Genomic DNA, 16,042 nt, shown 5'->3' with positions numbered 1-16,042 from the left:
TAAGAATCGGGCGAGTCGTTTTGGAGGAATTCAATTTCGTATACCGTGACACGAGAATTGTATATTATAGATTAATCCATATTTACGCACCTTTCTCAATACCGTAGTACACATCAGTCTCGTCGTCCTCCTCGATGGGCAGATGTTCGAACTGTCGCGGGTCGAGGTTCAAGTACTTGAGCTCGGTGGTGAGAGCGCGCGTACCGAAGTTCGTACGCTCCATGTATGTGCGACAGTTCTCTAGGAGCAACTCTCTGGAAATATTCAGTTAAAAATCTTTTATAATGTCGGTTTACAATCAGAATATAGATGTCTGTTAACAGATATCAAGCATATATAGTCGACTTTGTTTTTTGAGTGTAAGTCGTATCGTCGACTTGGTGGGGGCACGGGCGTGCCCCCACCAAGTCGTGAAAAAAAGCGTCACGGCCGTACCATCCTTTTCTCGAAGCAATTCAGACCTTTTTCGAGCCCCGTAACTTCGTTGTGGATTAAACTTGAAGACTGAAATTTTCAGTAACCATGCAGGCATTGTAAAGACACATCTATTTCAAATTTCATTCAATTTGTACCAGTATTTTAAGAATGATAACAGGTCAAATTTCTTAATTTTGTCACTCACTGACTGACTCACCGATCATCAAAAGTCTAAAGCACTTCTAGCAGACCTAGAAGCTTCAAATTTGGAATATAAGTAGTGTTTGGTGTATGAATCAAGGAAAAACTAAAAAATATAGAAAATACCGCAAAGATTAAGCCCATGCAGCCAATATTGGCTTTATTCGTAACGATGTTTTATTTTATGGACCACGATCGTGGTTTTAGAGACTGGACGTATTAAGACAGAAAGTCACTTAAGTAGAAACTGAATAAAGGAATAACCGACTTGGTATTACATGGATCTCACAACTTTTTACCGCAGAATAACTGAATTGCTAGACTTGGTTTCTTTGAAAAGTATTGTTTTTGATGGGATAAGCCTTTAGTAGGAAGTATTTCATACACTTGCCAATGTATGTGTATAGTAGTACTCAATGATTATACAGAAAGTTCAAACAGATAAATAATCAAAGCATTGTGTGTATCAATGTGTCGAAATAAGTAACATCACGAAAAAAGGTACATGAAATACATTAGTGGAACTTAACAATAAAACAAACTTTTCATGACAATAAAAAAAAATTAAAAAATCCCAGACACAAAATATAACTTTCATCTGCATAAGATAAGCAGACCACAAAAGTAACTATCTGCAATGACAGTCATGTCAAGAAACTAGTAAAATCAAACAACAAACCTATTAGTATCCCACGAAAGTGTTTTCAGTCTAGGTCCGGACAGCAACACGGCGATGTCCTGACACAGCTCCGGACTGATCCCTATGGCCTCGCCCTCGCTGAGGATGGCGGGAGACAGCACGTTGGCCTGGCGCTGCGTGTGTTCCAGGTTCAACGTCTCCGACGTCTTCACGAAGTTTGTCTGCGAACGGGAATCACTCGCCCAGCTACCGAACTCAGATGAGGTTGGTTCTTGCTTCGCTTCATCGGGATCCTGGAATATTTGAATTTAATTGTATAGCCTCAAAATGTTGTACATTTCGTGTTGACAAACATATCTAAGACTGACTACAGTATGATATGATCCATTCTTAAGTCAGTAATCTAATAAATATTAAACACTGCAAGTTGACAGAACTGTAAGTTGATCTTGCACTAGTGAAGGACATTGACCTCAACAGAACTTAAAAACTACAAGGGCTCAAATGCCGAGAGACCACGCTCACCTTCCGTTGCCAGTAAGTTACAAGTTTACCATACTCTCACTCACGGCGACTTGTAAGACAACAATTGTGACTTGACTTGTCTGCGACTCGAACGAATGTTGTCATTACATTCAGCAGCTGTAGCATTACGCACTACTATGTCAGGTAACAGCAAGCACACAGGCATCAAATGAGCGACTTATTATGCCTGTTTGAATTATAAGGGTAATGTTACCAGCGGGCGGGGCGGCAGCGTGGGCGCGGCCTTGATGCGCTCGAACATGGCGGGCGACGGGTGCACGGAGAAGGCCGTGAGCATGCACTCGCAGCGCAGGCGCTCGCTGGCCGCCAGCAGCGCGCCCAGCTGCGTGAACCACGACGCCAGCGTCTTCTCGCTCGACCGGGCCTCCGCCTCGGAATCCTGCTGGCCACGACACTTGCGTTATGTCACATTCATATGCAAAGTGAAAGAGCGGCGTTCGAATCGTTCACATACTTTACAAACCCACTAAATATAGAGAACCCAATCATTATCTTCCAACGTTTTTATACACAGTAAAGTTTGTACCGATTTGAAGAATTAAAAATATTATTTTTTTTTTTTTTTTTTTTTTTTTTTTTTTTTTTTTTTTTTTTTTTTTTGACCACAGACGCCTACCTGATTCGTATTACATATTACTTCCATAAATAAATAATATCGTAAAACGTATCAGCGCATCTATCTATTACTTTGTAACATATCTATCAGGAGATTATCAATATTTCAAAATTAGTACACTTTTTTGCCGAAGTGCACCACCGCTCTGGTACGTTTTCCCGTTGGAAAGACACTTCAACTCGATGTCTTAGTGACGTAGGTACTTTAAGCATGTGTGCGTGTGACAGACTCGTAGTCATGACAATGTGTCTATGTCTGTTTTCCTATACATATTGTCACACAATGTCAAAATAGTCTGCGTTTTGTTAGTGTGTGTAATAAAATAGACACTGCCTACGAAAACGATATATATTAATTTATTTAAATTTTTCGTGTTTTTTTTCATTTGTCATATTAGACATGTCGGATGACATGAGCGGTTATGTTTTGATCAGTGATTATCTTAAAGTGAGCCGATATTCATGCATTCTGTTTTTCATTTGTCCATAATGTCAATGTGTCTGGTTTTGTTAGTGTGTAATAAATAACACTCTTTGCACGACAAAGACAGCGGATGACATGAGCGGTTATGTTTTGACAGTGATTATCTTAAAGTGAGCCGCAATATTTTTCGATGCATTTTTGTTTTCATTTGTCATAGTTCGTTTTCTGGGTCGTTGGTTTTTATGTTATTTCATATAAGTCGATAAAAGAGTGAAAAATTGATTAATAATTGTGAACTTTCAAACGGCGTGTGCTCATAACACAAAAAGTGCGATTTTAAAACTATTTTTCTGTGATAAAAACAAGTGTTTGAAATAGATTAGTTTTATCTATTTCAAACACTTGTTTTTAGCAAGAATTCTAATAAATTAAGAACGGTGAGTCAATCGTTCAAAACAATACGTAGAAAACATAATGATTTAAATCTAACGAGTTGCTCGTAGATACAGAGAAATCGCTTGTTCTGTTTCCCTATCCATTTATTTTAAACTATACTTAGATTTACTTCACTTATCTAAACTTATTTACAAAAAAAAAACAGAAATATATCTATTTAGTACCTTTGACACGATTTATTGGTAAGATTCCCGCTTGGTACCTACTTCAACGAAAAGGTTATTTTCGTGTTTACGTACGTGGTTATAATATTACGATAGGTATGTTGTCAATAGAAAAAAGTTTAAAGAAATGTATACGTTATTGACTACCTGCGATTCAATGGTAAATGTTCTATAGCTGATAATAAGATAGCTGTATAAGTTTAATATTCAAATAAGTTGGCTAGGTACGCTAGGTAGGTAACTACAAAGTTTACCATTACATTTACATTTAACTACACTTTAAACACACTACACTACATTTTAAATCAATCCGGCTGGCCTTCTGTCCGTCTGTCTTTCGGTTGTAGGCATCAACGTTGATAGTTATTTAGAGAGTAAACAGTTTCATAGATCACCGAGAAATCGAGGTTAAGCATCATTTGTTACGGTCGTGAATTTGATGGGTAACCTTTTTTTACATTTTGTACCAACTGTGAGAGTCGCGAATCAGAATCGCACTTGGCCGTTTCTTTTTGCCTACCCTGACTAAAATCTCTGTGCACGCCATTGCTCCTGAGGCTACCTTAATGAGGTCAAGTTTTTATATGTGTTAAAACTGCTGTTATCTATAATGTGGGACTTCCTTTTACTGTATATTTGTATAATAGATAATTATTTACCTTTTCAGTCTTAAGCCTCTCGAGCTCATTCATGCCCGCGGTTATCGCTCGTATGTACAGCTCGCACACAAACGGTTTCATGTCGTCTGTGGTCTGGAAATGTTAAAGAATGTCGTAAGAAATTAAAAAATGATTTTCGTTACATGCTTTCAACAAAAGTCAACCCGCACGAGATTGGGGAGTCGTCTTGCAGAACCGTTTTTGTAAAAAGCGTACATACCTTGTGAAGAAGTTCAAATGACGAAGTTCAGCTAGCCATGCAGGGCACGCGAGACTGTGACGATCCTGTGACTGGCTTAGGCAGAACAACTAGCCCGCAGCGTTTTTAGTCAGTGGAAGTCCGACTTACCTGTTTGCTGGCTAGTAGGCGGCAAGCAGCTGCAGCACAGTAGGGAGGTACCTTGGCGCTGACGGCGGTGGCCAGCGTGTGCAGGTGCCTGGCGGTGCGCGCGGGCGCGGCCAGCGCGTGCGCGGCGGCGGGCAGGCGCGCGCCCAGCAGCAGCGCCAGCGAGCGCGCGCAGCAGCACAGTAGGGAGGTACCTTGGCGCTGACGGCGGTGGCCAGCGTGTGCAGGTGCCTGGCGGTGCGCGCGGGCGCGGCCAGCGCGTGCGCGGCGGCGGGCAGGCGCGCGCCCAGCAGCAGCGCCAGCGAGCGCGCGCAGCAGCACAGTAGGGAGGTACCTTGGCGCTGACGGCGGTGGCCAGCGTGTGCAGGTGCCTGGCGGTGCGCGCGGGCGCGGCCAGCGCGTGCGCGGCGGCGGGCAGGCGCGCGCCCAGCAGCAGCGCCAGCGAGCGCGCGCAGCAGCACAGTAGGGAGGTACCTTGGCGCTGACGGCGGTGGCCAGCGTGTGCAGGTGCCTGGCGGTGCGCGCGGGCGCGGCCAGCGCGTGCGCGGCGGCGGGCAGGCGCGCGCCCAGCAGCAGCGCCAGCGAGCGCGCGCAGCAGCACAGTAGGGAGGTACCTTGGCGCTGACGGCGGTGGCCAGCGTGTGCAGGTGCCTGGCGGTGCGCGCGGGCGCGGCCAGCGCGTGCGCGGCGGCGGGCAGGCGCGCGCCCAGCAGCAGCGCCAGCGAGCGCGCGCAGCAGCACAGTAGGGAGGTACCTTGGCGCTGACGGCGGTGGCCAGCGTGTGCAGGTGCCTGGCGGTGCGCGCGGGCGCGGCCAGCGCGTGCGCGGCGGCGGGCAGGCGCGCGCCCAGCAGCAGCGCCAGCGAGCGCGCGCAGCAGCACAGTAGGGAGGTACCTTGGCGCTGACGGCGGTGGCCAGCGTGTGCAGGTGCCTGGCGGTGCGCGCGGGCGCGGCCAGCGCGTGCGCGGCGGCGGGCAGGCGCGCGCCCAGCAGCAGCGCCAGCGAGCGCGCGCAGCAGTACAGCGCCAGCTGCGCCGCGCCGCCGCACACCGGCACCACCATGCAGCGCGTGATCACAACCTGCGGGAACAGGAGGAGGACTTGCTTGACTCCTACACAACTCCCGCAGTAACACAATCATACAAGCCGCGTGCACTAAGACGCCCGGACTTGAAACTAGCATTCGTAGTTCGCAAAATCCTACCCCAAGATCAAATCCGCAACATGACGTGCAATATGGACCAAACCAGATTCGCCAAAGCGCTCCCATCGCGCGCGGCATGGAGCGCGTTCCACGGAGCATGAAGTGTAGACTTCGCTACAGAAACAGAGAGCGCGCGGGCCTCGCGGCGTGCGATCCATTAGACGTCGATTTTTTGTTCACGCACAAAGACGCCTCAGCTCAGCGTGCGCGGTCTGGACGGTTGTGATTTTTAATCGCGTGATCCGCCATTATGGATTATTCGCATTATACCCAATACTGTGTTTTTTGTGTTCGTAATTTTTGTCGTAAATATACAAGTAAAATTTAGCTTCCCGCTGCTACGACTAATCGTCGCCGTAATCGCACGTGTGACTCCATAGCCAGAAAAAATTCAACTGTCAGTATGGATGGGCAGGAGCGCTTTGGAGCGGCCAGTCAGGATCGCAAAAGATTGCTTTTGGATCGACCTACCACGCTCTACGCATCACAAACTTGAATCGCCGATCCATTTTGAATCGTCTGTTAGTGATCCGGCTACTGACGGTGACTATCTGTGCAGTCTGCTAAAGTATACACAGCATGTCTACCTATGCAGAAGGAGAACTCGAAATGGACTGTTTGATTTTATTTATTGTTTTTCTTGCTGCATGATGTAACTGTACAGTATTTACCAAAACATTACAAAATGTTATGTGTATACCTGTGCAATAAGCGTAGCAACCTCTTTGGCGTTCTTCCATAATTTCTTCTCCCGCGGCGATGTCTCGAGCCGGCTCTGCAGCCTCTCCACTAACTGGTACCCGTTGCGGAGTGGCGTTTGTTTGGCCTACAGACAAACAATCAGTTCTTCAAAAACTCTTTACACAATCAAGGCCTAGAGTTAAAAGTTACAAAACATCCTTAGGAAAAGGATAGGCTAGAAACTATTATTTTGTTTTCTTTAATAAAGTATCAAACATTTAAGTCACAAACGCACTCCAACTCAAAACAAGAATTCATTCGAAACTGACACATCGGTTGTTCGTGCAGTCCAATAAAATAACGAAATGTTTTCAAGAATTAATGATGATAAGACTTTGGCTAACAAAATGAATACTTACCAGTTCGATACACCGCGACTGTTTGCTCCTTTTATACAGCAACACAAACTCGATGTCTGTGAGCAGCTCCCACACGTCCACTGTAAACCCCGCCTCTGCCTTCAAGATGTCTTCGAATGACGGTTTCGAGTCCACCTTTGGAATCTCTGAAATGGAAAATTTAATAAATTCAAGTTATCACAGCACCTAAAAAAAGGTTTTCATATTTTTTAAAATTGAATGTGAATGGTTGAATGGGATATTGTTCATGTTAAAGTAGTAATATATGTATAAAGAGGTTTGAGTGAGTTTGATTGGTGAATGTTTTTTCAAACTAATGCATGTAGGTGTGTAGGTGAGAATGGGTGCTCTTAAGTCACACAGCTGGGGGACAGGCCTCTTCCTGTACAAGGCCTGAGAATTTATCAGCAAGCTATCTCACTGTGGATTAGCAATTTCAGATTAAAAAAGCTGCAATCCTTACGATGTTTTCCTCCACAGTTTGTCACTGTTGGCTTAGTAAATAATTAAAAAGTTAAAATCACATTGGTACTTTGCTTCCGTTGCGATGGAACTTACAAATCTATGCATAGAACGACAAGGCGACCACGACCAAATACGATACAAAGTTTTTTAGTATAACATACCTTTCGGCTGGTCGGGCGCGTCGCAGTCGCGCGGCGGCGGCCTGCAGGCGCGCACGCGGTCCATGACGGCGGAGGCCAGCGCCAGCGCCAGGTCGTCGCACTTGGACGCCGCCAGCTGCCGCAACCGCGTCACGAACATCACACCGCGCTCTTCCTTCAGCCATTCTAGTACTAGGGTGCAGAATGAAGATAATAATTATATTTTATCATTGAGCACGTTATAAAACAGCAAATAAACTTTTCTGGAAAACAGTTTAAGCTACACAGAAAGCATTGCCTTGTCCATATTGTCCAGATCTTTTAATGCTCTGGTAGGAAAGTTGCTCTGCTGGGAAGTTGACGAAGAAGACGAACAGAAACCAAACTTTTAAAAATATCTGTGTGAGTTTAGCTTAAAATGAGAAAGAGTTGCAGGGTTAAACACCTATAACTACCTCTACGTACATTTGTATATCTTATCAATATAAATGACTGTCTGTTTTCCTGAATAAACTAGCATCTAGCACCATCCGCTACCCGGCATCGATCCTATCAGCTTGTTTAATTCCTTTGGTCTCTACTCACTTTCCTGTTCGGCCGGCGGCTCGCCCCTGGGGTCCAGCAACACCCTGAGGACGGGATGCCCCCAGGGGTTGGCGAGGATGCGGCGGAACCACTGTCCGCGCGCCACCAGCTGCAGCTCCCACTGCAGGTCCGCCTCCCGACTCGGCCCCGAGTGGCTCTCGCACTCTTTGATGAAGACTTCGATTGCATCGTCGAGGCGTTTGTGTTCATTTTGACTTTTTGGCGATTGCCATTCCGTCTGTTGATGGAATGAAAGGAAATTGTTATGTTGCTTCTAGAAAAGAATACTTTCACTACTAAGTTGATTAGAGTATATTCCTCAACAAATATTTTATACACTTGCTATACAGTCGTTTAGATATTATACTTTTATTTAAGTTTTCAATAAATACAGCTACATATATTTTTCACACAGATGTCTACTACGGGAGGTTTCAAACTCTGGACACCAACCCTAACCGTACGAAAAGAAGATGGTCAGAATATTCTTTATTGCACACCACATAAATACAAGATTCAATGAAGATGAGAGAATGATGCTGCAATGGGCGGTCTTATCACTATAAAATACAAGTATCCCGCAATCTGACCTGTAAGACAGTCCTGGCCGTGTGCCTCTGCAGCCAGCTGAGCAGGTGCGGGTGTGTGGCGGGCGCCGAGTGCTGGCACAGGCTGCGGATGCGGCGCCACGCCTCGCACAGGTGCTGCGTGCGCTCGCTGAGCTCCGAGTCGCTGTTCAGCCCCGCGTCCAGTAACTAATAGGAAACAAGATTGTCTTTTAGTTAAAAATGCTATTGAAGACTAGCTGATCTTAATAGATCTTACTTTAGGTGGTGTTTTTAGGGTTAATATGGGTTAACATTGGTTAATACGTGGCATGTTTGGGAAAAAGCATTTCTAAAATATGTGTATGTGCCCCATGACGTCCAAACATAATCACTACATAGTATAAAACAAAGTCGCTTTTTCTGTCATGTGTCATGTTGTATGTCCCTATGAACGCTTAAATCTTTAAAACTACGCAACGGATTTTGATGCGGTTTTCAACAATAGATAGAGCAATTCTTGAGGAAGGTTTTAGTGTATAATAAATTTAGGTTTTGTGTAAACTGACAATATTACAACGATATTAGTTAAACATGTCGGAAAAAATTAAGCCATTCGAGAGCTTTCCTCGAGAACGCTGCCAAAACCTTTTGAGTTACAACAAAACTATGTATGGCGGGTTTGTACCTCTTTAATAAATCTACAAAAAAGTCCGCGGTGGTATATGTCTATCTTCCAAGGATAACCCACAATAACCATTTTTATGTGTTTTCTTAATACAGTAAAATTATGGGTTATTTACGAACCTATTTTTAACAATACAGTATTAATCCTTATCCAAATAAATAAGTTAGATATATTATACATGTAATATAGAACAAAATGGCCTTTTACACTACACCAAAAAAGTGAATAGGTAATGAGTTATCGTAATATTAAAATCTCCGCGCGAGAAATTAAAAATCGATGAAACGTAGCGAAGATATCGTTGGCATCTATATACTAATATACTTATACTAATATATAAAGCTGAAGAGTTTGTTTGTTTGTTTGTTTGAACGCGCTAATCTCAGGAACTACTGGTTCAAATTGAAAAAATATTTTTGTGTTGAATAGACCATTCATCGAGAGAGGTTTTAGGCTATATATCATTACGCTGCGACCAATAGGAGCGAAGAAAAAGTCATAACTTATATCTTCTAACCACGCAGACGAAGTCGCGGGCAACAGCTAGTCTCTCTATAATATGAGTACCGATACACTAAAAATGTCATCAGACCGATGTGTTGAAAACAATTTTAAAGTCTCATTTTGGATTTCAGCAAGTTTTATATTTTGTTGCGAAATGTTCACAACAGTCATTTATAAATAGTTTCAAACTGTTTACGACTTGGCGTAGGTATGCTAAGTACGGGCAAAGTATTTGTATTGTTTTAAGATTAATTTTTCTTTAATTTCTCAAACAGCGGATGTTTTTGTGATCACCGGTCATACGAGAACACCTCAATTAAGAACACGCAGTTCTGACAAGGGAGTGGAGTAAAGGGATGCAGATTATTTTACAAAGAACTACGTGACCGTTACATGTCTTTGTAGCTCAATTAAAGAATTTGTTTGTTAATCTTCACTGATATAAATCCAGGTATGTTTTCATGGTTTTTAAGCAATCGCCTTTACTGATCGTCTGCATCAGTAAAGGCGAAAATAAATTCGAAGTTTGCTTAAAAATAATTTGGTATCACCACCACATACATATTCTGCACGTGTATACGGTACACAGAACTCAAGTACTGGACTTACTTTTCCGAGTTTGGGTGGTGCCCTGAATGGTTTAGATTCACAAACCAGCTCGAGAAAACGTAGATCTCCGGATCAGCTAGTCTTATGTAGATTTTTTATACAAAATCAACACTTTAACGTTCAATTCCGGTTAAACTGTAGCAAATTTTAATCGATCGTTGTCTGCGCCTATATCCGAAGATTCCTTAGAAAATACGACAGAAGCCATTTACAATTTGAACATTTAACGTAATACGTTTATAGAGCTTCGAATCCTACTAATATTATAAACGCGAAAGTTTGTGCGTAAGAATGTTTGTTCCAGTTTAGCGCGAAAACCAGTGAACGAATTTAGAAGAAACTTGGTACACAGGTAGTCTAAGACCTGGATTAACACATAGGATAGTTTTTCTCATTTTCTATCTGTAGCGATTGATCAAAAAAGGCTGACCAAGTGGGAATCGGAACCGATTTGTTTATCTTCTTAGGTACGGAACCCTCGAGCCTCGGTGACAGAAGTTCGACCTGCATATGAACGGTTTTTATTACGACCAACGATCAGTTACTAAAATCAGAATTTTCTTTAAATTATATCGTAAGTTCATTGTATCATTGACCAAAATAAGAACCAAGTATTTACATTTTATTCTTTTATAAAACAGCCATGATGTTCACACGGTAATGGCAGGAGCTGAATGCGAGCAGCCGAAGATAGATTTTGATGATGAGCGTTCGGGGAGGCCTATGTCCAGCAGTGGACGAATATGGACTGATGATGATGAAGTTCACAGGGTAATACGTACGTATAAAAAACGTATTATTAATTAATGGTGTTAATAAATTAAGCGAGAGGGCACCTTAAGGACGAAGACTCATCGTGCAAGTTCAATAACCTTTAAAATTTTACTTATTTTAATAACAAAGGATTTCTTTTGAGTTATTTACATTTACAATGTAAGACATTTATTCTGAATTTGCAATTAAAATTTAGAGTAAGCAAATTTAAATCTGACAAAAGGTTGAAGCTTACCGCAAGGGCTGGTTCCATGAGGCCCAGTATTGCGGGGAGGCCTTTGCCCAGCATTGGGACACAGAGAGCTAAATAAAAAAAAAAAGTTGAAAAATATCTCAAACATTCCTATATGGGAAGAAGCCTTTTTTAGCAGGTATCGCGGGTTAATCATTACCTCCTCTTCGTGAGAGGAAGAGGGTAGTGTCAGACTCTTACTGACTGAATCCGAACCGCCATACAACGTCTCTTGCATTTGGCTGGTGGCAAAGCAAAGCAATTCATCACGCATATTGGAAGGGGCCAGAGCCCAGAGTTAAGACGGGATATCAGAACAGAGAATTGTGGAAGAATTTGGGGGAGTGGCCTTGCTAGCGGGACACAGCGGACTAGGCAAAAAGAAAATAGACTTAGATGTGAGGTTTATAATTGACTGGACCGGTAGCCATTCCACTACCCCCTGAATAAGGCTGTCTCTATCCAAGGCTTTTTAAAAACCAATCGTTTATTTATTTATTTAATCATTTATGTACACACACAGGTCTTAAAAGTAATATAACATATATATAAATAATGTACAACGTTCTCGTAACCTCAAAAATAAATTCTATATTTTTGAAAGAAAAAGACACGCCTTATTACCTTCAATATTTTGAACGTGTTTTAAAATATTTCAATTAACTCAAACTATTCATATTGTGTTAACCCAGAAACTAAGTAACTTGAAACTTAGAAAATGAGGCCTCATTTCTAAATGAAGCCTATTCCAAAAATATGCACGCCAGACAGTGTTGTTCTAAATCAAGTAGGAAGATGCATTAGTAATACAATTGATTGCGAGAATTCTATAAACAGAATGAACTCTATTTATTATCAAAATTGATAGATATCCCAAACTACATTGTTCAGATGTTGAGAATCACGAGGTATTATCAATTTGCTGTATTATTCTATTTATTTTTTATTGCTGGCTACTGAATACTAAGTAATTAATGCATTCATTAATGAGATGGATTAGTATTTCTTTGTTTCACATCGATACTAATATTATAAATGCGAAAGTAACTCTCTCTGTTACGCTTTCACGTCTAAACCACTGAACTGATTTTAATGAAATTTGGTACTGAGATAGAGTTGACCTTGAGGAAGAAGACAGGATAGTTTTTATCCTAGACTTTTGAAGAGTTTTCTTGGAAACGCGATATAACCGACCTCGACGCGGGCGAAAAGCTAGTATATAATATTCACATTAAATATCTAATACATACATAAAAAATGTGTTGGTGTTTGCTACTTTTTCACGCCCAAAAGGTCATCCTCTTGGGCGTGGAAAAAACCTTAATACGATTTTTTTGGTGAGATGATATACTGCACTTACACAAAGACTTTTAATTTTGTTGGGAGCCATGATATCATTATGTCCCAGTTTTATCTTATAAGTTTCTTAATTAAACAAAGCAAATAATATGTATGCTTTTATTACATGACAAGCTAACTTGGTTTCACCTTCACGCAAACATCTATTGTCCAAATATCGAAAGGTTATTATTAGTTTCGTTGACATGTAATGTGATAGGATGTTTTGTCTTATTGGTAATGTCTTATCAATGACAAGTTTAGTTACCATTTATTATTAGGTATAACCATAGTGTTTACATGTCCGTAGGCAGGAGTATACATCCCTACTATTCCCTACTATAATATTATAAATGCCAAAGTAACTCTGTCTGTCTGTCTGTTACGCTTTCACGTCTAAACCACTGAACGGATTTTAATGAAATTTGGTACAGATAGAGTTGACCTTGAGAAAGAACATAGGAAAGTTTTATCTTGTACTTTTGAAGATTTCTTTTGGAAACGCGATATCGATAACCGACGTCGACGCGGGCGAAGCCGAAAAGCTAGTCTCTCATAAAATATGGCTATGTTCATGAATGTTCCAACTCTGTGGTGTTGTCACATGGTTTACAAACAATGTACATTAGAATATAGGTTTATCTTAAACTACAAAGGACTGCAGACTTATTGCATCATAAGGTCAGTACTTTCAGAGATTCGTTCATTTACACAAACTAAGCACAAAAAAAGCTTTGTAATTTTATAATGCATAGGTGAATAAGTCTTGGTTTTATGTACAATTGACTCAAACCCGTGGTTTTACTAACTTATTTCTATCTCCCGCGTGTAACTTGTATAGCTAGTTACTATGCAATTTAGGAGATATATTAAATCATGAACTCAAGCATCTATCGAAAGTCTGATCCGTTTTCGAGTCATAAATTGTAATTAATAAACGAAACCGACTTTGTTTCATGTAAATATAAATAAACGTAACTCGGTTTTACATCTAATAAATATGTATGACAACATTCAGGCGAATTGCACAACTCTTTATATATTTGAGTAATATTTCTAATTTGAGTATACAATACGTGTTAAGAATAGCTTGTAAGTATATAGTAAAATTTAAAATTTAGAGACAGATAATGTTGAAGAAAAATGTTAAAAAGATGTACTGAAATAGTCATGTACTAGATATTCAAATCTTATTTTATACCCCAGATTCCTCATTAAATATAGTTAATGGCTAAAGTTTCCATTTGTATTCAACATGCAATGTCTAGAATATTATTTAGTACTGGTTTTCTACTTCAACCAAAATTTATTCTAAAGAGACACATTTTCATTGTTTACACTAAAAAATTTTCAACCTTTACAATATGATTAACCGAAAACCAGTTGGTATAAAATTAACCTTTATCCTGGTTTCTAAAAATTTGATAAAATATTCATTAAATATTTGATCAAATAAAGCATTTGGTACATGTCACATGACTAACTAACTGATGTTTAACTAAAAAGTTTAACAATTTGATCAAAATTAGATCAAAGATTGTCATGTGGTTAACTGGTGATAGCCAAATCAATGTCAAATATTGTTAATCTATCTTTTAAATAACAAGAATTTAAATGGTGGAATGTTTTCAACAATATTTTATCATTGTTTCCTAACCACTTTGTGAGATATTTTAATGACTAATGAATCACTCTTTCACAGACAGTTTTGGCAAGAAGTTCACGGACTTGACAAATAAAATATATTGTTATAACAAGATACACTACTTATACAAATCTATCTTAATAAATTCAATAAGATGTAGATACTGTTCCTATTATTGTAGATATGGATATAGAAACTAACAGAAATATGCACACAAATGTCAAGGCCAAGAAAAAGTCATAAATATTTAACATACTTTGGTCTATTTACAAACACTTTTGGTGAATCATTGATATATTTCCCTTTGCATAGGTGTGGTTGACTGCAAAGCAGTAACTTTTTGCAAAGACTAATATTAGCAATTCGAAAGTATTTCACTGGATTTTTTTTTAATAATACGACTCCCACATTTAGCAAATTGATCCTTTTGTCGCGGGGGGGGCTTCAAAAAAACAAACAACACGGGTATGGCGTTAGCCTAGACTTTTCTAAGGTTTTCGTAACCAACACAAACCATTTGGGAGGAAAAGTAAAAGCTGTTAATCATGTATATTGGAAAGTCAATCACACATAGGGTCCTTCATGTCCACCACTGATTGCCAAAAGTGCTAAGATAAATTATTAGAACTGTTCATTTCAATAAGGTAGGTATGATGTGAAGTACATAAACCATTGTTTTATCTTTACATGCTTAAAATGGTAGAATATACCTTGAGAGTGAATGATCATGTTATTTATTAAATGATGTAACGGTTTACTCACGCGTATTTATCGGGGTAGCCCGACTAGTTTGTTGATCATGTAATTTGTTGCTGTTTTTGGTTTCTGTTTTATTTATTAAACACATATGAGTTGATTTTCTTTTAAATCACATATTTTTTATACTTTAAGTAACTTCGAGAGTAATTGGACTAATTTATAAGAAAACTAATAAATATAAAGGATGGATTAACAATGTATTAGAAAACAATGTTGTTTCCAATGCCCCCTATCCATTAGATCTAAACATAGTCCACTGTTCTACATATAATGTAACAAGTGACAAGCACACACATTTTTACATTCTGCCCACCCTCTCATGGAAAGATAAAGCACAATGATATCACACACCTAAGTTTCATATAGCTAAATATGTATACAATATTCTTCCCATTTCAGAAACTTGAGGTTATTCAACCATAGGTCAGTGAACCTTTTATTCCCTTTGAGTCAGTTTTACTTAAGGAAGGTCACTGGACTGTGACAGGTAGGAAAGAGGTTAAGGCGAGGTACAATGTTAAATAATCTTTGGGTTACTTTGAAATACTAATTTTAGTAGATAGAAATGTCTGGTTTTGGATAGCATCAAATAGTATTTTTTTTGTTATTGGTACCTACATTAATTAAGTAAAATACGTGATTTATATAATTAAAATACTCCTATTAAACAATATATGGAACTTACTGCCACTGCACTACTGCACACTTATATACCAATATACACTCAAATACAATATCAATTGAGATTCTTTTATAATCCAATAAGAATCTCAAATGATCATTTCATTATAGAAACATTAATCTGGCAACTTATTAATAGATTAAGAAAAGGTTATTTTTAGATAAATTGTGAATGAAATGAAATATATAACCTAAATTTCAGTATAATTTGTATTGATTCTCTAAAAAATAACAGACTCAGGAGGTTAGTCATAATTTGATGGCAGAACAGAAAACAAACACAATTATAGCCAAAATAGATTTTG

At 39.9% G+C, this 16,042-nt stretch overlaps 1 protein-coding gene across 2 annotated transcripts in view; it reads right to left on the bottom strand.

Annotated features, from left to right (window-relative positions):
- Positions 1-16,042, bottom strand: part of LOC113498257 — a 39,173-nt gene that overhangs the window by 20,895 nt on the left and 2,236 nt on the right. The window contains exons 2-11 of one of the 2 annotated variants that reach the window (XM_026878203.1): positions 8,553-8,717; positions 7,963-8,200; positions 7,399-7,569; positions 6,773-6,918; positions 6,373-6,498; positions 5,363-5,548; positions 4,123-4,215; positions 1,998-2,183; positions 1,298-1,551; positions 91-254 (exon numbers count right to left, since the gene is read on the bottom strand). In XM_026878203.1, the coding sequence (XP_026734004.1) occupies positions 91-254; positions 1,298-1,551; positions 1,998-2,183; positions 4,123-4,215; positions 5,363-5,548; positions 6,373-6,498; positions 6,773-6,918; positions 7,399-7,569; positions 7,963-8,200; positions 8,553-8,717 (1,729 nt within the window). Of the gene's footprint in view, positions 1-90; positions 255-1,297; positions 1,552-1,997; positions 2,184-4,122; positions 4,216-4,522; positions 4,584-5,362; positions 5,549-6,372; positions 6,499-6,772; positions 6,919-7,398; positions 7,570-7,962; positions 8,201-8,552; positions 8,718-16,042 lie in introns of those variants that run through there. The other variant, XM_026878204.1, reaches the window with a different exon arrangement.

This window comes from Trichoplusia ni, chromosome 10 (genome assembly GCF_003590095.1).
Source record: "Trichoplusia ni isolate ovarian cell line Hi5 chromosome 10, tn1, whole genome shotgun sequence".
NCBI lineage: Eukaryota > Metazoa > Arthropoda > Insecta > Lepidoptera > Noctuidae > Trichoplusia > Trichoplusia ni.
This window is presented reverse-complemented; position numbering and strand designations above follow the sequence as displayed.